The following is a 23,288-nucleotide window of genomic DNA, read 5'->3' on the forward strand; positions in this document are numbered from 1 at the left end:
TCTCTTCCTCTTTCTCCTCTCCTCTCTTTCACTCACTTTCTCTCCTTTCCTTCTCACTCTCTCTCCTTTTCCCCCCTCTCTCTCTCTCTCTCTCCTCTTCCTTCCCCTTTCTCCCTCGCTTCCTCTGGATCTCTCCCTTTTCTTTTTCTCTATCTCCTCTCCTTTCTCTCTCTCTCACCTTCCCCTCTCTCTCTTTTCTTTTTTCTCTTTCTCTCTCCTGCTCTTCTCTCTCCTATTCCCTTCTTTCTCTCTCTTTTCTCTCCTCTCTCTCCTCTTTCTCCTTTTCTCTTTCACCCTCTCCTATCTCTCTTTTCTCTTTTTCTCTCGGTCTTTTTTCACTCGCTATCCCTCTTCTCTCTCTCTCTCTCTTTTCTCCAAAACAAGAGAGAGGAGGAGGAGAAGGAGAAAGAAGAGAGGAGGAGAGATAGAAAAAAAGGAAAGAGAAGAGGGGGAAGAAAAAGAGAGAGAGAGGGCAGGGAAAGAAAGAGCAGAAGGAGAGAGGGAAAAGAGAGAATGTAAAATGTAATTTTTTATATGTTAAAATTAATTTTAGCTTATAAACTAGTTTAAATTAGTTTTGTCAATTAAAACTGATTTTATTTTTATGAACTGATTTAAACTAGTGCACTGTATTCTAAATTGATTTAAAAACCAATTTTTTATATGACAAAGCATTTTGGTTCGGCTTTTTAACCATTTAAAATGGTTTAATTCAATTTATAAAAAAAAACTGAACCATAAATATCCTTAGGTTTATTTGGTTTTCTTAACAGTGTTGAACAAAAAGTTAAATTTGAGATGTACCAATATCTAAATATCTAAAGGTATCGCTTACTATTGATTTAGCTGTCCCTTCAATGCAATACCTGCTATATATCTGGTTTTAAGTAAATTTGAAAATTAAGATTTCTCTTCCAAAAAAAGGGAAAAAAGATTCAGAGGCTCCTAAAATTTGCAACTAAGTCTTAACATCAAATGAAACTATTGTAGTGCACTCGTGCACTTTGTCCAGTTGCCCTGATAATTTTCAATGTAATTGCAATTGGATACGGGTTTATAGAGGTGAGCACAGTTTGTTCATAACTGAAGAAAGTTTAGACACGGCCCAATTTATTAATAATCAAGTCTAATATAGAAGTTCAAGTTTTACTTAAAAAAATCCCACGAAGTGGTTCAATTTACAATTTTACATATAGATTGAGTGATTTGAGTCTCGTATATATAATAATGTAATTAGAATATAATTTACATAACAGTATTATATACACAAGTAGCATGAATATTATTTAAATAACCAATAAACTTTACATATACTATCAAATCAATTCAAAAGCCAATGAACTAAATCTTTTTAAACTCAAACTCAGCTTATTGTTTCCATAGAGTAGGACAACACTTAATTAAATATCAGAATAAAAAATTACGTTAATAATGTAAAAAAAAATTTAAAAATATAATTTATATTATTTAGGGGGTATTCGCCATGTAATTGTTAGTGAAAGATATTGTAATAAAATTTAGTTTGTATCTTATGGAATTTAAAATGCATGAAAATAAAACAGTAAAGAGTTTTGATATGTAAAAGTAATGGACCAATCTTATAAAAATATAAGAAAGTCATTGATCAATTAAATTTTATTCCAAAACATAAATAAATAGTATTTGTATACTTAATTAAACTCAAAATTTCAGGATGATTTAGAGAATTAATGTTATAAACTATTATTAAAGGCATATGTTATATGATGATTATTTAGATTGTTTAATTTGATATTGAGGTTAATTTGGTAATGTTATTACAATTATCAATTATAACTTTATGTGGCGTTGTAAGTAATCAGAGTGTGGATCTTATATAGACGGATAATGTAAAAGGGTAAAGTATATTTTTTGTCCAAAAGTTTGGCAAAAGTTTCAAAAATATTCCTAAGTTTTATTTTATTTCAATTTTGTTCCAAAAGTTTTCGATTTGCATCGACGGGTAAATTTTCAAAAAATTTAAGACCAATATAACAATAATGCATGAAAATTATGCTTGATTTGTTTGTGTTGAAGGTTGTTCTTATGAAATTGTTGTTGAATTGGTCTTAAATTTTTTCGAAAAATTAGCTGTCAGGGATATATTTGATGCAAATCGAAAACTTCTAAAACAAAATTAAAACAAAATAAAATTTAGGGATATTTTTAAAACTTTCATCAAACTTTCAGGGACAAAAAATATACTTTACCCCAGTGTAAAATTAGAACCAACCAATACCTTTGTTGCTTAATGTTCATAATCAAAGTTGTCTAAACAACTCTGAACTGTCCAAATAGCATTTGTGTATTATGAAACAATTGACATCTATTTATAGTTATAAGTTTTGAAATATTAATGCACATAATATTTTTAATATGAACCATTTTTGCCTTTAACTACAGTCTTTTAAATTTTTTTCTTTTTTTTTTGGTTTTCCACGGTATTCCCAACCCGACAAGTCAAGGACTAATCCGTCGTGGATCTGAGCTCCATTTAAGGGTCTGTCGCTGGCCAATGGATTGCTTCATGCACAAGGCGAGATTCGAACCCCAACACTTATTTAAGCAGACGAGTAAGCTGACCACTCGACCAACCCAAGTTGGTTTCAATCTTTTTCTAACATGATTTATTTATTATTGTGTATATAAAGCCCTTTACCTTTTCTCTGTTGAAAACAGCTGGCTTATAAGTTCTAAGCTTTCCAGGCATGCTCACAGTGAAGGCAGAGAATTAAAATTTACAGTTATAAAATTGAGTTCAGTTCAGTGAACAGGCGTTTTACTTCCATGTGAAGTTTTGGAGAAGCTTCCAAACTCCTTAATGCAATGATTTTCTTCATGGCACCCAGGATTAAATAGAAACCAAAGATTAAAGCAGTGGAAGAAGGTATATAAGGTAAAAGAGTGTCCCACTATTCAGAAAACAGAGTCACACACACAGCATACAAACAAGTTCTATAATTTTCCAACTCCTTTCTAAGTAGGGAAGTTAACATTCTAATATAGCAAAAGATGATTAGATCCTACAAACCATTTTAAGTACTGAGGCCGCGACGAAGCTGGAAATTCCTCGTTGTGATAACACCATTGGGATGATTGCACTCACATGATGTTTAGTCCAGCTGGTTGCAAGGATAGCCTGAATCATAGGGTGGAGCACTAAACATCTGAAACTCTTGGAAGCGATTGCTATTATCACAATCTGAGAATGGGATACACATGTTAGGATTGGCTGGTTGTTGATCAAGGTGAGAATATTGTGATGAAGGGAGAGGGAAACGGGGAGTCATAGCATATGTAGACCATGAATTGGTTGACAGAAGAGAGAGAGCACGGCTGACATCTTGTGTGGCGTTGGGATCCGACGAGCTAATAGGATCTTCTTTCCCTGCAATGAAGGTATCATATTTCTGTCATTGGATAAAACTTGTATCATGATCTTAGCTAATGTTTCTAGTTACTAAATGAAGGAAAGATTTCCCCATCATAATTGTTGCTCAATTTTGAGTTGAAAGTTTAGTTAGGTAGATTTAGATCATAACATTATAAGTATAGTCTTGTTTGATCTAATTTATCAGTCTATATTCGGAGGATCTTTTAGAGCGATATAGTTAACCGTTTTATCAATTTAGTTTGATCCTACCTGCCTTTGCATGCCTTCATTGTTTTAGGAATCACTACTATATGTATATATTAGGAAGAAATCAACATGGCCTAAAGAATTATGGCTGCATGATGATGAATGAACAAACAAATTTAGTGTGAAATCAAGAAACTTTTGAAAGAGATAAAACAATCCAGGAAATTACCACTGGTTGCCATGCCTTTGGATGCAAGGTCACTAAAATCATCAGAAAGCATAGTGACAATACTTGGTATCTTGTCGAAGGCTTTCGCAGGCCTCATCAGGAAATCTTTTGTCTGGGGTAGCCTGCTGTTTTGAATATCTTGCCAACCTATATTCGTCGCAGCTCTTGAATAAACAAATGGATTCATTAGTTGCCTTGCATCTGCAGAACAGAAGTAAAAACATGTAGATATGTTACTAATACAGTAATACTCTACTTGCCATGACATCAACTTTTAAGGCCATCTTCGTCATAGATGTCGATACATTGAATACTTTATTGTCTATTCATGAAATTGTAATAATTTTTCGCGATTACTGATTGGATGTGCCTACTTGGTTATTGTGAATTATTACAGTGCAACCTAGTATTGAATATTGATCTCTAACATGTTTTGAAATGAAAGAACACATTCGAAATTTTGTTTTTATATATCAGGTTATTAGGTGCCTAATACTTGCAACAAAGATATACATGAGTTGTGTGTTATTGCAGAAGTTGCAATTAACTGTATTTTCAAGTTTAACATATCAAGTTTCCTTTAAGAATTAAGAACACTAGAGTTAAAATTATACCATAGGGTGATGAAGACAGAGCAGATGTATTTAATTGGACTGCTTCAGGCTGAGGTTTGCGACGCCTTGCATTGTGATCTGAAAGACGCCGTCTACAGCTTCTTTTTTTGTCATCAAACTCTGATAGACCGTGGAACCTTCAATATCATGTAAGTGAAGTTAAAAAGTTTTAGCCAATTTATTTAACATATGCCAGAAATATGGTACTATTACAAAATGCCACTTTCATCCAAAGATTAACCTGCTGCATTGCTGGCAAAATCGACGTTCAAAGCCAGCTATAAGTACCCTAGGGGACTTGGAATGGCTTTCGCAAACCCTGTGTTTGCGATGGTAATCTTTAGCAGATGAGAGGTCTAGACCACAGCCTTCAACCTGGCAGCTTGGGTGTTGTAGATTCTGACTATTGGCCTTACATTTCTTTCCAGTATTTGAAGATGAAATAGGAACATCAATGGAAGATGGTTTCTTGGAATCACTTCCTGCACAAACATCCTCAAAGTACAACCGTTTACCAAGCTTTAAAGTGAGCAGTGGTTCACCAGAGGCAGAAGAGGGCTCTGGTGCTGGAGAATTTTCAACTGGCTCTTCCTTTGACAATTCTTTCTTACCAGTTGAGTCGTCTTGAGAACGCTCGAAAGTGAACATGGTTGTGGATGCTTTGCTATCCCCATTTGATGATGAATTCATGGAAGCTGATTTTGAGCTCCTAGATGAAGCATGAATCAGTTCAGAACCGGAACAAGCACTACCACCGGACGGATATATCAGCCCAACATTGATTTCTCCATCTGCTTCCATGCTCCAATCCGTTGGTTGCAACTTGGAACTTTCAGTTGGTTTTGTATTGAATGAGTATAAGTTCTCCCAGTCCCATTGCCCAAGAGATTTAGCATTCCACTCCATAGTAAGACCTCAGAAACTCGCAAACCAGTCGTCACTGTAATCTGCAAATTACAATCCAAATGAAGCTTCCACTGCATTAGTTTGTCTAGAAACAAAGAAGAATCAAACAATATTATCAGTATACAATGTAGCATAGCAATAATTAAAAATCAGAGAGATTGAACAAGTTAATGAAACCTCAGAAACTGGACTAATGAATAACAGAATCCAAAAACACCAACATTACCAGTATAAAATGCAGTATAGCAATAATTGAAAACAGTGCTAACTAAGAATATAACAATTGAGAAACAGCCTCATATTTTAAAAAATTCTCTGTGTTTAATTTATAAAGGAAAATATCAACCAATATTCTTTCACAGACAACCCAAAAAGTCACTTGTTCCATACCCATCTTTGGTTAAAACTCCTGTTATTTTTAGCCCTCAGCACAAAGCTAACCAAAAAACCAAACCGGATAAAGAAACAACCTGGCAACAGAACAAATACACAGCATATAGTCACAACTATATTACTAGTGTAAATTACAACAGTGTAGATCACAACAGCAACAGGTCTTATCCCACTGATTAGAGTCGACTATATAGATCAAACAATGTTCATGAATTATGCCTATAAATTAGTTTAACAGGCGAATTCCCAACCTGAAACAAAAACCAGAAGCTACTCATATAAACCCAAGAGATCTGTGTATGAGTGTGTTGTGCTAGTCCATTCCATGAGTTGAGTTCACAGGCAGGACCCCCCAAGTTTACAGTTACTCATTTATCTCTCTCCTAGTAGATTTAAAGTGTGATGTTCTTTTGGTAAATTTAAAGTGTGCACTAAAATACTCACCTAATCAATCTGTTACTATAAACTACACTGTACAGTTAAATTCCTTAGCAGGTTTTCTCAAATACTGTTCCTCTAGAAGCATTTAAAAGGGTCATTTTGCAATTGATTAATCTTTTTTATTATAGAAATAATAAATAGCACAAGTCCCTATTGATGTGATGTGTTTACCAATTCCTTCATATATGCCTGGAGGGTATGCCTCTGTGGATGTGAATATGGTTTAATTTCTTCCAACAAACATGCAGTTACCAAAACTTCGTTTTCAAACATTAGAAAAGCTATGAATAAATCTGAGTTCATCACACCACCTTTGTCAGGAGTCGGTCATTGAATGAGACCCCACAATAGTAAACAAACCCAGCAAATAATGACTCATTGGCCATTATCAGAAGCTCCAGTTTTAGGCTTTGGTTTTTCATAAAAGGCCAACAACCCCACCCTCCAAATCATAAATGCCATAAACAAATCCAACCTAGACCCCCCAATAAAGCAACTTTTTCTGATGCTCTAAAAATCTAATGAGGGAAGGTGGAGTGAAGAAGGAAGCTTATCTTAGAGCCACTATTCTGAATTTTTCTGGTCCACCCTTTAAAGATTTTTAATAATTATTTCATGAAAATGGCACATTAATGGAAGCCAATGTGAATCAATTAAGTTATAGGTTGGTCTCTATCTTGGGGCTTTGCTTAGTACATTTGAAAAGTATTGGTCCCCTATACCCTCAAAAAGCACTCTCACATAGTATTGTGTACCATTTTTGCTCAATAGAAATTCCACTTTTCTAAAATGATTTCTGGCTTTCTCAGCAATGACACTTTCCCACAAAAATCATAAAGCAAGAAGAAAATGACAAACACAGCAAAGAGGAAGGTTTAAACAAACATTTTTCTTTCTGGGCAAGGCCAAAACCCCTGCTTCAAATTATCAAAGTTTTCAGAGAAAACTGTGTTGCACAATCTGATTCTACTGCCAAAAAGGAAATAACCCCAGAACAGAACTAGTACAACACATGAATCATCAAGCTGAAATTAACACCATTAGCTAAAAAAGCAAGAAAAAGATTACTAATTTAGTTCCAAGTTCTCATCTTTATACAGAATAATAATAATAAAGCAATGGGAATTGGAAAAGGTACAGTGTAAACAGTTGTGCACCCATTTTGTTATGTGTTTTCTTTCGTGCCATCAATCACAGAAACAAAAGAGGATGAAGCATAAATGCTGAGTGGTGGAATATATACATATATTTAAAGGCTTGTCTCTTAACCATCAGCACAGTGCTCAATGCTTTTGTGAGCTAAATCAGGAAAACAGTAGATAACAGACTCATGATTCAGTATTTTGTTATTTCCCTTTATATACAGATTCTTTTGATTTTTGTGTCATTAAAAGAATCAAGCATTTAAATTGGAGAGAGAAAGAGAGAGAAACAAAAATAAAAATACTCACAGAGAGAACATGAAGAAGGTATGCAATGTGAACAAGAATTGTGAGCATTCATTCATTGGTTTTCAATTTATTTCATTGTTGAAGGAAGGAAGGAAGGATCAGAAGTTTGTTACCAATAACAGTAACAGTGTGTGTGGTGATGAACGTGGTGGTACTAACCTTGTGTTGCATTATTATGAGACATGCTCTCTTTCTCTCTCTGAGACTCGCTCAAAAACAAAACACACACCAATTGTGTTGTGTGTTGTTTCTTCTGCTTTATTATTATTATTATTGCCACTGTCAAAGTTAGAGTGAACAGTGTGTGCTTCCTTCCTTCTACAGCTCACTCACCTTCACAATCGACAAACTTTGCAAAACGACAAAACAACACAGGATGACAGGACCAATAATAAACGGTTATGTTTCTCTTTTTCTTAGTTTCTCGCAGCTTCCATATTACTATGTTAAATTGTTATTTAACTGGAGACACAAAATGCATCCCAAGTTGTATAATTTTGAACCATAAAGATGATAATAAAAAAATTTTAAAAAATAGCAAAAATTTGTATATTTGATCTAATTTTTGTTTGAAAACAATTTGTTAATTGATTAGAGAATACATACAAAAATTAGGTAAATTTAATCGTTACTTGTAAACCATTTTTCTATTATGTTTTAATTTTGGTTATTCGACTTATTTTTTTCGATATGTACATATGGAGATTGGTGGTGCTAAGCCTGAATGTGGTGGTAGTTTTTTCTTAAATATAAACAGAAGAAATTGGACTGTATGATTTTTTTGTTAGAAAAAATAGGTACACAAATCGATCTGTCCGATTTGTGTGGAAAGAAAACTTTGAATTTGAGTGTAGATAATTGGATCGTCCGATTTCAATGTAGTTTTTTTTTTAAATTTCGGTGGAGAGTAAATCGGACTGTCCGATTTGATTATTATATATATTTTTTCATGTGTCAATAAAAATTGGACCAATCGATTTGTTTTATATGTGTGTAACTCGTCCTTAAGTTGACATATCTTCTTCTTCTTCTTTCCTCGTCCCTTTAGAACTATGGTTTTTGCTTGTGCTTAAAAAAAATTATAGTGAAGTTCATGTTCATGTGAACAAAAATAGATGATAAAGTCGTATTAAAAATATATTATTTTGGTCAGATTTTGTTACAAACATTTGAAGGAGTTAATTTTTTTGTGAGTTCACAATCTCATTTGAAGAATTAAATGGTGTAATTTGTGAGAAGACAGATTCTGAAATGTCAAGGCAAATGTCATGTATTTTATATAGGTATCATATACCGGTATTTGGTGGATTCGTTCAATTCCAAATCAAATATGTAATTGATGAAGCGAACATGTAAGAAATAGATGTTTCCAATGTATATTGACAGTCGTTCTTTGAGTTGTATATTGAGTTCGAACAATTTAAAGCCGGCCGAAATATTGAACGGAACGATTACAATAATGACGGTGAGAAAGAGTTTGAAAGTAATTACGAGGTTGTTGGTTTAGATGGAGACGAAAATCAAGGTGACGGCACTATGGGGACAAATGTGACAGAGGTGACAAATACACTGGACAAACCAACATCCATTTGAGGAGCCATCTTTCATGCACGCTTTGAATTTGGAGGTCATGCATGCTTTAGAGTTTCCTGAATATATGAATGCAGATACGTAATTGCCTATATTTATACGAAGGATTAGAATTTTATTATAATTTATATTGATCATGGATTAATTAGTTACGTGACATGTGAAAGTATAATTAATTAGTATTTGTTTATGTCTTTATTTAGTTAAATTTAAGATAATAATCGTTTTTTATTTAGTTATTAATTTAGTTAAATATTAATTAGTATTTATTTATGTATTTATATTTTTATTTAGTTAAAATTGAAATAATTAATTGATGTAAATTTTATTTATATTAATATTGATGCAGTGAATATTAATTTTTTATATGAATATTTATATTAGTATTAATATTAATACTAATATAGTGAATGTTGATTTTTGATATGAATATTTATTATATTAATGTTAATTACTTGATATGATTTATGAGTTGTTGATAAATTTTACTTTTAATTTCACTTACTAAATATTTGTTTATTAAATATTTATTGTATAGCTGTTGTCGTAGTAGAAATTTTTATTGTGGCGGATGGTGAATTTGTCGTGAGAATGGAATTCAGTTTTAGGGAAACTGTCATTATGGCGATGAAGGATTATACCATCCGCAAAGGACCCGCAAATGTTACGTGATCCTAGGCGACATAGGCAATATGGGATCGAGGGCCATAGTCGTAGTAGATGCCGTCAGTCGAATAGTGCAAGTACCGGCAACAATGCTCAGTAGAATTCTATATCTGAGTTTTACATTTTATCCAAGTACTCCATAATACTTGAAACTTTATATTTTATTCAAGTACTCTCTGACATGTATAGTAATGATACATAGAAAGTTAAGTACACAACAATTATCTCATTGTCCACTTTACATCTTTCACAAAATTCTTGTACTTCGTAGTGTCTCTTTTGAACGCGAACGGGGTGAATCGATTAGCGCTATGACGTGGCGGATCAACTCTAAAATTGTAGCCTTTGCCTGTCTCATCTGGAGTTAGTGTCTCACTTGTATACATCAACCAAATTACTTGAATATAAAAGTAACATTGCATCTACTAACAGAATATCCAAATATGAATACAATATAATCAAACAACAAAAAACTAAACATGTACTAGGCCTTGGATCATCACCATGATCATAGTCATCATTGTGGGATTCTTGATCCTCATCCCATCCTCATCTTCATCGTCATCCTCACCATCTGATTTTTTACTAGATAGTCATCAGTCTCGTGTTCAATGGTCTTAGTATTTTTTTCAATTAGACCCATTGAAATACGTCATGGGTTTTGACTATTAAGAATTCCTCGACCACTGTCACTCCTACTAGAGTCTCCAGATACTCTCCCTCCAGAAGTACCCGAGGAAGTGTGGCATGGATGCTCGCGTCCAAAGAATACCTACCCAACATCATATCAGGCTGATGGCTAGATTATGATTAGCCTGTGTCTGCAGCCATGAATCTAAGTAACTGGCTAAATGAAGCTCCGTCTCCTGTGTCAAATTGTAGAGTATTCCAATACTACTTATGTAATGGGTATGATGGGGTAAACTATGTTTGAGGTACATATGGGATCGAAGACTGTGGTTATTGTTGTTGAGGTGGTGGTAGCGGTGGCTGTGATGGTGACTATGGCTCCTGTTCTTGATTGTCATAATCACTAATGGGATTATCCTCATCACTAACGAGATTATCCTCATCATTCTCTTGCACCACAAGATCCAACAAGTTCAAGTGGTTGCCATATTTTGTACTGTACCAATACATGTAAATCTCCAAGAGATGCTGTGAAAGTCCAAGAAGCTCAGTAAGAACATGACTATACATATTCGTCTACTACATCACCCAAAATGAATGAGTTGTAGCTATGGACCAGTCAAGATTCTTAGGAGCAGTCAGGACTTCCCCGTGTGCCTTGTCTAGATTCCGTTCCTGATGAGGAACTCCCTGTATGAAATTAAACTGTCGCCTAAACCTATCGGCTGCATGCCACTCAATGCATTCAAATTATATCAATGACACCATACCGCTCCACATAACTGAGTGTATGTAGATGTTTGTAGGAATTACATTTGGCTCAATGCAATCATTACCATAGGCCTCCCATATAAACTGCACACAATAAAAGAAACATATGATTACAAGCCAAATAATATTAAGACTAAACTCGAAACAAATATTTATTTAATGAAAATATACCTGGCCTTCTTGAAGATCATCCAATGACTTCCTAAAGTGAGCAAGACTAAGAAATCCATAGCATCGGTCTGCACGTTCTCAGTTACACCATCTAACATGATTTATTTTGTTAACACAATTTCATTCTAAATATGAAAATACAATGTTAGTCAATAATTTTACCTGTTTTCAAGTGAAAACTATGGAGTTCCCTAGGAATCGGCGCAATAAATGGTAGACGGATCCAAACCCAATCTAACAGAAGTGTTAGTGGACCATCGATTTTTTTGCAGTCAAAACGAGATGCCCTACATAATGTTTTGTACATGTGTGCTAGGCATGCCGATCCCCAACTATACTGTCCGATACTGCCAAAATCACGAAGCAAAGGCAGAAACTTCAAGTGCACAGCTGTCCCAGACTTGTCTCCAAACAAGATCGTACCAAATAACAACATAATGAGGCACTTCACGTACCTCTGAATGTTATTTTCGTCAATCAATTGTAAATGATCTTTTAAATTCCGAAGCTACGTCAATTTTATGAAGCTTCCTCTATAGTCTGACTTTCTCGGTGCAACCCCAAATTGGTGTAAACACTCAGCCTCTAAGGCTTCGTGACTACTCATAGTCACTCCTGTCACTGAAAGACCGTTTGTCAGAAGACAAAGAATAACAGCCACATCTTCCAGTGTCACAGCACACTCACTAACTGGAAGGTAAAATGTGTGTGTGCTTGGGTGCCACCTCTCGATTAGAACATTCACCATTGCTGATTTATTAAACTATTCTAATATAGAAAACGTGATAAAAACCAATAAATCGTAATTGTTCCTTCACATTCGGATTGTACGGATCCAGATGCAGTAGGTAGTTATATGTTACAAAAATATAGCAAAATATTACATCAAACAATTTCTTAAAATTATAATTAATTATAACTATAATAATATTAATATTCTATTCTATTCACCCACATAAAAAAAATATCTCACTTAATCCAACTTGATCTGATCTGATTACAATTCAATTAATTCGGTTCTAATTTTTTCTACCTAACTCGATTTTATTACACCTCTACAATTTCTTTATATTATTTATTTCAAACACAATATTTAATTTGCAATTCAGTTTAGTTCCATTCCAAAACTTTTGTTTATAATGACATCCTTAGAGACTTTAGCGGAAATGGCGCTATCGTTTCATTGGAAATATTAGCATGTATGCCATGTAGGGAAGCCTCTCCTTGGAATTGATTTTTATGGGCTTCAATCTTTTCGTGGCTTGGAATGCGAGGTTTAGAAGAGCTTGTTGTGTGACTATTAGTATGATTATAATGAATAGATCCTCTTAATTTTTTTAATAATTAAAAAAATAAAGTGTGATTTTTTATTATTAGTTTTATAAAAATAAATATAAAAAAATAATAAAAAATTAAAGATTATATTTTATATTTTTAATTTATTTAATAATTAAAGATCCATTCCTTCCCGTTTAATCGGATTAATCAGAAATTTGCTATCAAATCACTTCGGTTCAAATAAAAAAATGGGTTCGCAACAAATCAATCAAAGAATGAAAAAAAATTAGTAAAGAATCGAAAAAATCAGTTAAAGAACTATTAACTAGTTAAACGGTCTGATTTTTTAGTGATTAGCCAATTTAAAATAATTAAATAAAAAATATTTTTTTAAAAAAGGTACATATTTTATGTATAAATATATTATTTTATTATATTTTATTTAATTCTAGTTCTCGTTTTTAGAATATGGACCTTTAGGCACATCTCTATCATTTAGCTTTGATATTCCAATTTTAGAATATCATTTTAGAGATTCGTGATCAGAACCATAGAGAGTGGAAAGGGAAGTGACTAGTCATGTCATTGTATTGTTGAAGGTGGTTGTTATGGTGTTTAAAAGTTATTGTCTAATTGTTAAAAAATATTAAATAATTAATTTTAAATTTAAAAGTATAAAATTTAAATATTTAAAAATTACTATAAAAAATAATTTATTGTCTAATTGTTAAAAAATATTAAATAATTAATTTTAAATTTAAAAGTATAAAATTTAAATATTTAAAAATTACTATAAAAAATAATTTATTGTCTAATTGTTAAAAAATATTAAATAATTAATTTTAAATTTAAAAGTATAAAATTTAAATATTTAAAAATTACTATAAAAAATAATTTATTGTCTAATTGTTAAAAAATATTAAATAATTAATTTTAAATTTAAAAGTATAAAATTTAAATATTTAAAAATTACTATAAAAAATAATTTATTGTCTAATTGTTAAAAAATATTAAATAATTAATTTTAAATTTAAAAGTATAAAATTTAAATATTTAAAAACAAGGACATTTTTATAGATAACGACTTGTTTAATTTACTTATGTAAAGAACCCTCATATTAGTTTTTCAAGAGATACAAATACACTTTTGAAAATTCATATAATGAAAAATAAATAAAAAATAATAGAAGTTACTATTTGTGAAAAAGTGAGGATAGGACCCTATACATTATTTTAAAAATTAGTAATACCTATCTTAATTAATACCTATTTTATGTATGTATGCAGGGAGAATCTATGTTCTTTGTTGTGGGGCAAGTGTCCCACTTTTGAAATTTTTTTAAGTAGTATATGATAATAATATTTATTTGTCTTAATTAAATTATTAAATTTGACTCCATAATAATTTTTTACTCAACTTTTGATACTTAATAGTTGATTTAAGGATTACATATTAGATGTCTATTAGAATGATCAATTCTCAATTTAAATGAGATTGGTGTTCTTTCTTAGAAATCAACTCAAAAGAGTATTATTTATCATCTTTTAAAATTAGCTTTAGTTTTTTTCGTAACAACTGCATTAATTAAAAAAAAATTTTCAACTATGAATATAAGTAAGAATTAACTTCTAATTGTATGAAAAGTAAATTTTTAAATAATTGTTGAGTGATATATATAAAAAGAGAAATATTTCAATTGTATTGTTGAAAAAAAAATTACTCAATTTTTTTAAATATAAAACTTAAAAATTAGAATTTTAAATTATACGTTATTATTTAAATTACTATTTTAATTTGTAAATTAAATATTTTAAAGATTAATTATATTTTACGCTATATGTTCGTAAAAAAAACTATCTGTATAGAATATATATTGAAATACAAAATACACATTGCTGAAAATAAATTAAAAATACATGTATGTACACATATACATAATAGTTAATAGATAATTTAATAGCTAATTTTTATATACACATAATAATTTTATTATAAAAATTATTATTATATTATATATATTTTACTCTCATTATCAAAATTTTTTAGATTCGATATTGTATGTATGTATGTAATGGTAATTGGGATAAAAAGACTATTAGTTACGAAAGTAAAGAACTTATCAACATAACCAATCTCGCATTGATTATATTACATATTATATACGTAACTTATTTTTGAATTATAATATAAATTAAAACAAACAAAGTGGATTGATAGGCTAATTTAGTGACTACAAAAGGCTGGATTAATTCACTGGAAACTAATAAACTATGAACGCTTATTTAGTTCAGTTTCATAATTTAAAAAATTAAGTATTTTGGTTATTATGTAGCTCCCTATATATCACTTCAATAATTTTTAGAGCTATATATCGCACTTTTTTAGTTAGATAAAACAAAAAGACAACAAAAAACAAACCAAAAAAAAAATCACCATTCTATTCTATGGATGTACAGGAGTCAAGTTAGGCCAAATTAATTAAATTCGCAGACTCACCCAATTCAAATATTTTATTGGGTCCGTTGTAAATATCGGATCCTAAATTAACTTAAAATAAATTAAGTCAAACCGAATCCATCGCATATATAATTTTAGTATATATAATTTCGTAATTTTTTTATAATAAATTAATAAAATTTTATTTTTAAAGGTTAAATTTAATAAATATTATATAATATCTATAATAAAATAAATTATTTTAAAACAAAAATAAAACTATAATATCAAAAAATGTAGTGTAGTGTGTAGTGCGTGGTACTGAGTTACCAAGTCAACTCGGTTAACTCGTGCATGTGCATGAAGAAGCCATGTTTGAATGATGAGTATTTATAATGTCACTTAAAAATCAAAGTAGATGATCCATTTCGTAATGTGGCCATGATCTATATAGAATGTCACACTTCATGCCTCATTATTTGGAATAATAAAATAATATATTCCCCTTTATTTCACTGTATGACAATGGTATACAGCACATACTCAACTATGGTTTCCAAATTGCTTCTGAATATCCTTAAAAGATATAGTGGCTGATCCCCTTGTTTTTGCTTTCTGTTGAGAAGGATGTTCCCTCCACCCCGTCATGTAAATCACCTACAAAATCACAATAGTAGAAACAAAATTGTTGTTAGTTGTTATGAATGCAAGAGGGCAATGAGGTAAAATCACAAATGAGCAAGTGGCACTAGCAAGTGATGCATATGTGTGTTAGAAATGAGGAGCAAGTGGCTGATAGTGAAAACAAAGCCACAAGACTCTCAAGGTGGCCAATTCCAACTTCCATCATTAGAAACTATGACTCCTCTCAAGTTTTCCTTTGAGTAAAGGACAAATAAACTCTTGAAGATTTACATTTCAGACAGATTAGTCCTTAAAAACAAAAAAGTACCAATAAAGTCCTCTAGGATAACAAACGTGGACAAGTTAGTTAAAATTAAGACCTTCTACCCTAATCATAAGGACTAATTTAAAGGTAATGTATCTACATCTGCTATCCTGAAAGACTTTATTGGTATTTTTTTCAGGTGTGATGTTGCGCTTGATGTTGCGAGATACCAATACCTTTACACACACCACCAATACTCCTACACATACTCCTATTATACGTTCCATATCTCAATACCTAGTTCATTTCAGTTTTGATTTTATGTAGTTGGCACTGAACATCTATCCATCGGTTGATGTTTCAGTATTTCTCTGTTGGGTGCTCCATTTGGAGCTTTCATTCTGTAAATTCTGAATTGATACTTTGATAGCAAGGTAAGAAAGTCTTAAGCCAGATTGATTGAACTCCTACAGCAAATGGATACAGAAAACAATGAGCATTGTTGCTCGAATTGAAGCGTCCGTTGAAACACTAATCCAATATCAACACTCTTCAGATTCATCTCTTAGTTGCCGACATTTAGGTATCGGAGGAAATCAGAATTGGCATCACAATGGGACTAGCAGTGCACATCAATCTCCCCAATATAGAAGAGTCATACCACATAGAATTCCACTAAATCTTTCAACACATCTATTTTCTATATAATTCAACGATTTCAGGCTTCCATCACAAAGAAGGATAATATATGTATTAAAGAAAACTTGGATGGAACTCAAAAGCTTTGAAACTCTCTCCTTACTGCTTGACCATCAGAGTCTGGAAACAACACACTAATTCGAGTTTTGATAGACACTAATGATTTTGTTAAGCTCAAATCGCATTTCTATTTGATTACCTGGAAGGTTGCAGGTACTGTGCCATCTTCTTCAGCAAACATTGAATCATAAATAGCTGCAGTTGCTAAGGCAGTGTCCCTCTTTAAGATCTGTTTCAATCAGCATCCCAAGGTTCAAAATTTGTTGAGTATAATTTAATTTAAATACACTAAATAATCATTGTTGTGAAAGGAAAGGAAAGCATTACAGTATTCATTTGAAAAAGAGAGTTCGTTTCACCCATTGCTCGTAAATGTTCTATAAGCTCCAAGGCTGCACCAGAGAAACAAAAGCCACCAATGCAAAAATCAATTGCAGAAGGTACAAGTTTATGGAAGCAAGCAATATACCAAACAACTCATTATAAACTAACAGTGATTAGAATAGATAAAATAAATGAGAAGATTCTGTTCTATAGCTTTTAGTTATTAGCGTCACGAACATCAATTATTCACTTTCCTCAAATAATCATTCTCAGTTGCAAGAAAAGATTGTTGGCTCCTGGTGTGTTACTGTATATTCTGGTAAATGAACTAATTGGGATAACTCAACGACATCGACCTAGATGGTTTAAAAAACTAGTACAACATCCACTGGTGCTATTTGTTGGGGAAATAACCTAATACAAAGTAAACAAAATGGTGCATACTTGACAAGTAAAGGAATCGACGAAGAAAGACCATAGACAACCATTAAAAAGGGATTACATTTTAAGGGCTCATATGTGGATATGGACTTTCAGAAAAATAATTAAAAACCCATGCAGTGACTTATCCCATGTATAGCTATGTATAGCTGAAAATTATGCATAACAGAAGAGAAGGGAAATATTAAATTGGAGTTCAATGATATAGTATGCGATAAAAGCCACGAATGTTCATATGCCAGCAAGTAGCTTCTTGTTTCGTCATCAATGAAAATTGCAATTTCAAACTGGGAAGAGCTCTCACCACTTTCATATTTAACTGTATATTCATCAACATCAACACCAGGAAGGGTGAAACCCGCCCTTGTCAAAAGATTTCCAGCATCTCGAACCTAAAATTGGAGCACAAAACGTCTTGTCAGTTCCAGCTTTACCCTTTGCTTTTTGGGTGCTTTTTTCTCTCTCTTTTTCCTCTTTTTCTCCGCCAGGGAGAAAAAGGAGGTGGGGGGCAGGGAATGATACAACTCTACATCACAGGCATCAATGTCAGAACTAGCCACCTTAACCAACAGATCTTAGAATGGTATGCAAGATAAGACTAATGTTTCCATGCGAGAAGTGATAAACAAACAAAGCTTAAAACTAACCACCGAAAATGATTTAAGAATTAATTTCAAATAAAACCATCAACATGATTGGAATAGTGGTACCTGACAAGAATTAGCACCAAAGAAACACAATCTATTCAGAAGACATACCATCGCATAGTTGCCATCATTCAAAATAAAGCTGATCTTAAGTACAAAATAAATACTATAACAGTTTGGTAATAACACATGCCTGAGCCAATGGTGATACTCTGGGACTGATCCCTCCTTCACGCTCCATTTGTGCTACAGTACAAGCTATTCTTAGTTCCCTGGTGATAGAAAAAGTATCACAAAAATGCTCCAATATATTGGCTTGCCAAAGAACTTTTTAGAAATTAAATAACAGTCACTTTAAGGTTTCTCCACCAAGAATAGCTGCTAAAAATAGGCCATCAGGTTTCAGCGCCAATCTAGACTGCAAAAGATAAAAATGTACATCAGAATAACAATAAAGGATTTTAAAACCGACATTTAGAATTTAGATAAGCAAAAGTTGATAAGCACGTGCAAGTTTTCAGCATACTTCTTATAGAATTATGATCAAGTTATTATCCAAATAACACAATTGTAGAAAGCCCTTTACATTACAGCTAATGAGGATTCCCTTTCGTCATGTTTTCTCTTCTCTCCCACAATTTCTTTCTTTTCTCTCCCCCTACTCTCCTATCTCTTATGTCTCTCACCGTCAAACCTTTTAAGATTGCAGAATGGGGGTTGCGGTAGCTACAACTATTTGCCATATGCTTCTCTGTCACATTTACAAAGCAACATAGTAAGGAGGATGCATGATTTCTCAAACTGTAGAAAGCCTTCCCTTCCATATTAATTGTTCTATGTAACATATTGTATTCTTTTCATTCTTTTATTCCCAATCTTTGGCACATGTTCAATAATTTAAATAAATAAATATGCATGAACATATAAGAGGTGAAATTGATTAATAGTCACAGGCCTCTAACCATGTTTCCTTCAAATAGAATTGAAATTGACTCATGAAGAAAAGATAAGAAACATAGCCTTTTATCAAAGTCTGGGTCTAGCCGAGTGATTAGTGTGGATACTAGAGTTTAGACAATGAGGAAACGGATAGAGAAATATGGCTTACAATAAGCCTGTTTACTCATTTTGTTACTTATTTTATTTGTTTAGAAGGATCTCTTATTCTCCCTTCATCTTGTATTGTTCATCCATTCTTCCCTGTACTAGCGTTATTCTTCTTTTATCCAAAAAGCCAAAACAAAAAGAAAACAAAAAACAAAGCACCTATTTACTCAGAATCATCATAATACAATCTGTAACTTCTATATATTGGAGTTATTCTATCAACCCCTACCCAAGAAACCCTCAAAGAGGTATAAAACCCAAAAATAATTGTTGCTTTGATGTTTCAGAGAACTCTTTCAGGGACAACACTAGAAAATTTTAACCTCATCCTCATTATAAACTGAGCTAATAAGCACGTTAATCACAACAATTGAATTAGAGTATGTACCTGTATCATTGCTCCTGGCAGATCATTTGTCCAGTGTAGTCCCAAACAGCTAATAACCAAATCCACAGAGCTGCAAAGAATATACAACGAATCAAAAAGAAAATTTAGAAGTTAATCAATATCAAGTGAACAATCACAACATAAATATCACGTGAAAAGTTAGAGTTACATGAAAGTAAATCTGACTCCATGTGGCACCTTTCTTTGATTGGCAAAAATTCTTCATCAGCAACCACATACAATGTCTCAATGTTATCATTGTTAGAGGCATCCTCAGCATTTTTACACAGCTGTACCATTTCATAGGATGCATCCATAACAATAAGCTTTTCTATGGTACCTGAGATCAATCATGTATCATTGCACTGCGTTATAGCATTGTCCATATACTAGCCAGTTAAAAGTTGGCAAATATAATTTTGCAAGTAGGAAATAGGGCTGTGTTTGTTTATCCTGAGACAGGAACATAGAGACACACAATTGCGTTTAGCAGATGAGATATGGACAGAGATATTGTGTCTAAAGATACTGAATTAGTGTATTTTTGTGTCCATCCTGACAAGAAGGATACAAAAGCACTATAAAGAGACACAGCTTATTTTTCTTTTTTTCCATTATTCTTGTTAATTTTTCATAATTATATTTTTTATTATTATATTTTTCTTCCCAAATTTTTTGAATGGAAAAAAATGAGAATAAATTAGATATTTATAATTTGTTCTAGTTATTATCAAACAAAACACAAGAACACTAATTTTTATGTCTCTGTCTTTTGTGTCTTGTTTTCAGTGTCTTGTCTTTTCCTATTTTCAGAACCAAACGCAGCCTAGGGGACACATGACAGTGTCATACTATGGATGAAAGATGTGCTTGAGGAATTTTCCTATTTTCAGAACCAAACGCAGCCTAGGGGACACATGACAGTGTCATACTATGGATGAAAGATGTGCTTGAGAAATGCACTTACGCTGGGTGTAGAGCGAGCGGGTGACTGGTAGCAAGGAGCCTCCCAAACACAATGCAGTAGGGAAGGTCTTCTTACAATCCTGAAAAAATAAAATAAAATAAAATAAAATTGGGCAAAGAAGCCATCTGTATTGTATGATAGAGATGGAAAAGTCATTAGTAGTTGGCTCCTATACTTGCAAGCGATCGAGGAGATTATGAGCAACAGTATTAAGGAAAGGGTCGTCAGAATTTGAGGGCATCAACCATGCAGCTCGGTCTCGCTGCACAAATCAACCAGATCAAAAAGCATTTGAATTAATTTGAGCATGGAATTACTTCTATTAAAAAAAGGGGGAGGGGGTGACAAGACCTGTTTACGCTTGAGTTGGCGGTCAAAGATCTTGACCCTGGAGCTCGAAGTTGAAGTATCAGTGCAGAAAGAAGCAGCAGCAAATGGATGTCTAATCCTACTTGTACACGCTGAAGCAGAACGCAACATGTAGGAAGCCAAATGCCTTGTCATTTTGAGTGAGCTTCTTCTTTGTAGTATGGAACCTAGTCTCTTGGGGCACTCTCTTATTTCACTTAATACTAATATTATGCCACTTCTTTTATAAACAGTGGCAGCGCGGCAAGGGCAGATAGGGGTGTCAAACAAGCTTGAAGCACTACTCTGAACCTTTGCAAAAACAAATTCTAACTTGGGGAGGATTCCAGTTAAAATTCCAAACAAACAAACAAATGTACCTAAATATGATACCTCATTTTAATTAGTCAAATTTACAATTCATACTTAAGAACTTGACAGTTAGCATATTTATAATTCATAATCAGAACACTCCAATCATGTATACCTCAACAAAACAGAGGGAATTAGGCAATATTAGAAATCTTGGAATCATCATCATCAAGGAGCCACCAAATGAAATTGATTTGCTTTTACAGTGAGATCAGAACTAAGTTATATAACTAGCAATTCCTTATTATTTCCATGATGGAAGTTCAACAATCCAAAATCTAACATAAGATCAAACCTTAACATTCTCTATTCAAAGAAAGATAATTCAAATAATAAGCACAACATTACCGATCAAATGCTCACGACACTAACAGAAGCTTTGAGTCAGCCCAGTATGAAATTCGCCATCACTCCTCGCAGCAGCTTCAACGCTTTTGTTCTTCCCTCTTTAAGAGATGATTTAAATGTTAACACTTAACAGTTAGAACTAGAAGCTTTTATTCCTTCAGATGCTGTCACTAGGATGGTAGCTTTGCAACTTGTAAGTTGTAACCCTTCCTTCTTTTTTTTGTCAGGGACCCGGGCCACCGACCTGGCCCAGACCCGAAAAGAAGCCCTATGCTCCAACCCGACCCGAATTTCAAACCTGCTTTTCCCTCTCCCTTGCGCGTGAGACTGAATTGCAGCTGCTCCCCTTGGCAAATCGGCTAGACGATCGGAAACTTCCCGGTGCGGCAGCACTTTGAACAAAGACAGCGTCACCGAAAGTCTCCCCTCGCCAGTCTGCTATCGTCCTCCTCTATTAACCGTAACAGCACCCGATCGTCCTCGTCTTCCTCACCGGCACGACTTCGCCGTCCTCCCGTCGCCTTAGCAGCAACTAGTCGATCATGATTGTTCGTAGGAAGAGGCACAATTGATTTCATCCATAGCACAACCAGCAGTAGGCGATGGAGAAGATAGAAGCGTTTCAAACTGCGTTTCCCTCCCCTACCTGCGCCTGAGAACAAGACCGCCATTGATGATTTACCTCACTACGGCCGGCCGCAGACTCGAAGCTCCACTCCCTCCCGCATCGAGCTCTCTGTCTCTGATTCTACCCGTGGTTCGGTCTCGGTGCCTCAACCGCCGGCGACTTGGTTGTAGTTTGTTGGCTTGGGTTGGGCTTTGTCACAACCCACCATGTCCAAACAAAAATAATTAGGGGTGGCAAAAGGTTTTGCCCATAAAGCTTATTTTGGTAAAATTTTTGGAAATGGTATTTGAATTTTTTATCTTATTTTATTTTTGATAAATAAAAGGTTTATGTATTTATGTTTGCAATTTTAAAGAGATGCTTATTGTTATTTGTATTTATTAAAAATTATTTTTTAAATATTTTGTTATTATTTGTATTTATTAAAAATTATTTTTAATTTAAACTATTTTAATTTAATTTACTAAACACAATATTACAACTTTTAAAAATTAGTTTTTATAAACTACTTTTAAAAAATAAATCTTTTTAAAAAATAAATCTTTTACCAAACACGACATAAGTTGGTCTCTCAATAAAAACTTTAGTTACTCTATTAATTTTTATAATTTTACCAAGATATATTGCATAAATAAATAAAAAAATTAATTTTACTCAAGTACAATTTTTTTAAAAAAAAATTAGTATTATAAAATTTTATTCGTACAAAACAAAAATATTCTGTATACATTTATATTTTTTATTTAAAAACAAAAGACTACTCTTATGATTTTTAAAATTTTAAATGGATTCATTCCTTATTTTGTAGTGATTTTTAAAAAGTTGTAATTAGATAAAATTAATTTATTTTTTATTTATTTATGTAATTTTTTAACTTTTAAGTAGATTCTTATGA

At 32.7% G+C, this 23,288-nt stretch overlaps 2 protein-coding genes across 9 annotated transcripts; both read right to left on the reverse strand.

Annotated features, from left to right (window-relative positions):
- Positions 1-2,962: 2,962 nt before the first annotated feature.
- LOC107482423 (squamosa promoter-binding-like protein 12) lies at positions 2,963-7,878 on the reverse strand. Of its 4 annotated transcripts, XM_016102908.3 has the most exons (6): positions 7,633-7,853; positions 5,053-5,388; positions 4,683-4,923; positions 4,442-4,578; positions 3,828-4,028; positions 2,963-3,406 (listed from the first exon to the last, which is right to left on the reverse strand). In XM_016102908.3, the coding sequence occupies exons 2-6, from the start codon at positions 5,345-5,347 to the stop codon at positions 3,132-3,134; spliced, it is 1,149 nt and encodes a 382-aa protein (XP_015958394.1). In that variant the 5' UTR covers positions 5,348-5,388; positions 7,633-7,853; the 3' UTR covers positions 2,963-3,131. The 4 variants fall into 4 exon arrangements, with proteins under 4 accessions (XP_015958394.1, XP_015958392.1, XP_015958391.1 ...); XM_016102906.3 differs by having other exon boundaries at positions 4,683-5,388; positions 7,792-7,878; XM_016102905.3 differs by having other exon boundaries at positions 4,683-5,388.
- Positions 7,879-15,547: 7,669 nt separating this feature from the next.
- On the reverse strand, positions 15,548-22,557 carry LOC107482421 (putative methyltransferase At1g22800, mitochondrial). Of its 5 annotated transcripts, none has more exons than XM_016102903.3 (12): positions 21,790-22,557; positions 21,049-21,425; positions 20,873-20,959; positions 20,698-20,776; positions 19,929-20,070; positions 19,731-19,800; positions 18,589-18,653; positions 18,429-18,507; positions 17,893-17,980; positions 17,151-17,215; positions 16,963-17,052; positions 15,548-15,832 (listed from the first exon to the last, which is right to left on the reverse strand). In XM_016102903.3, exons 2-12 carry the CDS (start codon positions 21,199-21,201, stop codon positions 15,719-15,721), a joined length of 1,032 nt encoding a protein of 343 aa, XP_015958389.1. In that variant the 5' UTR covers positions 21,202-21,425; positions 21,790-22,557; the 3' UTR covers positions 15,548-15,718. The 5 variants fall into 5 exon arrangements, with proteins under 5 accessions (XP_015958389.1, XP_015958390.1, XP_020995357.1 ...); XM_016102904.3 differs by having other exon boundaries at positions 21,049-21,351; positions 21,766-22,557; XM_021139698.2 differs by having other exon boundaries at positions 21,049-21,357; positions 21,766-22,557.
- Positions 22,558-23,288: the final 731 nt, after the last annotated feature.

Source organism: Arachis duranensis, chromosome 4 (assembly GCF_000817695.3).
Source record: "Arachis duranensis cultivar V14167 chromosome 4, aradu.V14167.gnm2.J7QH, whole genome shotgun sequence".
Classification (NCBI taxonomy): Eukaryota; Viridiplantae; Streptophyta; class Magnoliopsida; order Fabales; family Fabaceae; genus Arachis; species Arachis duranensis.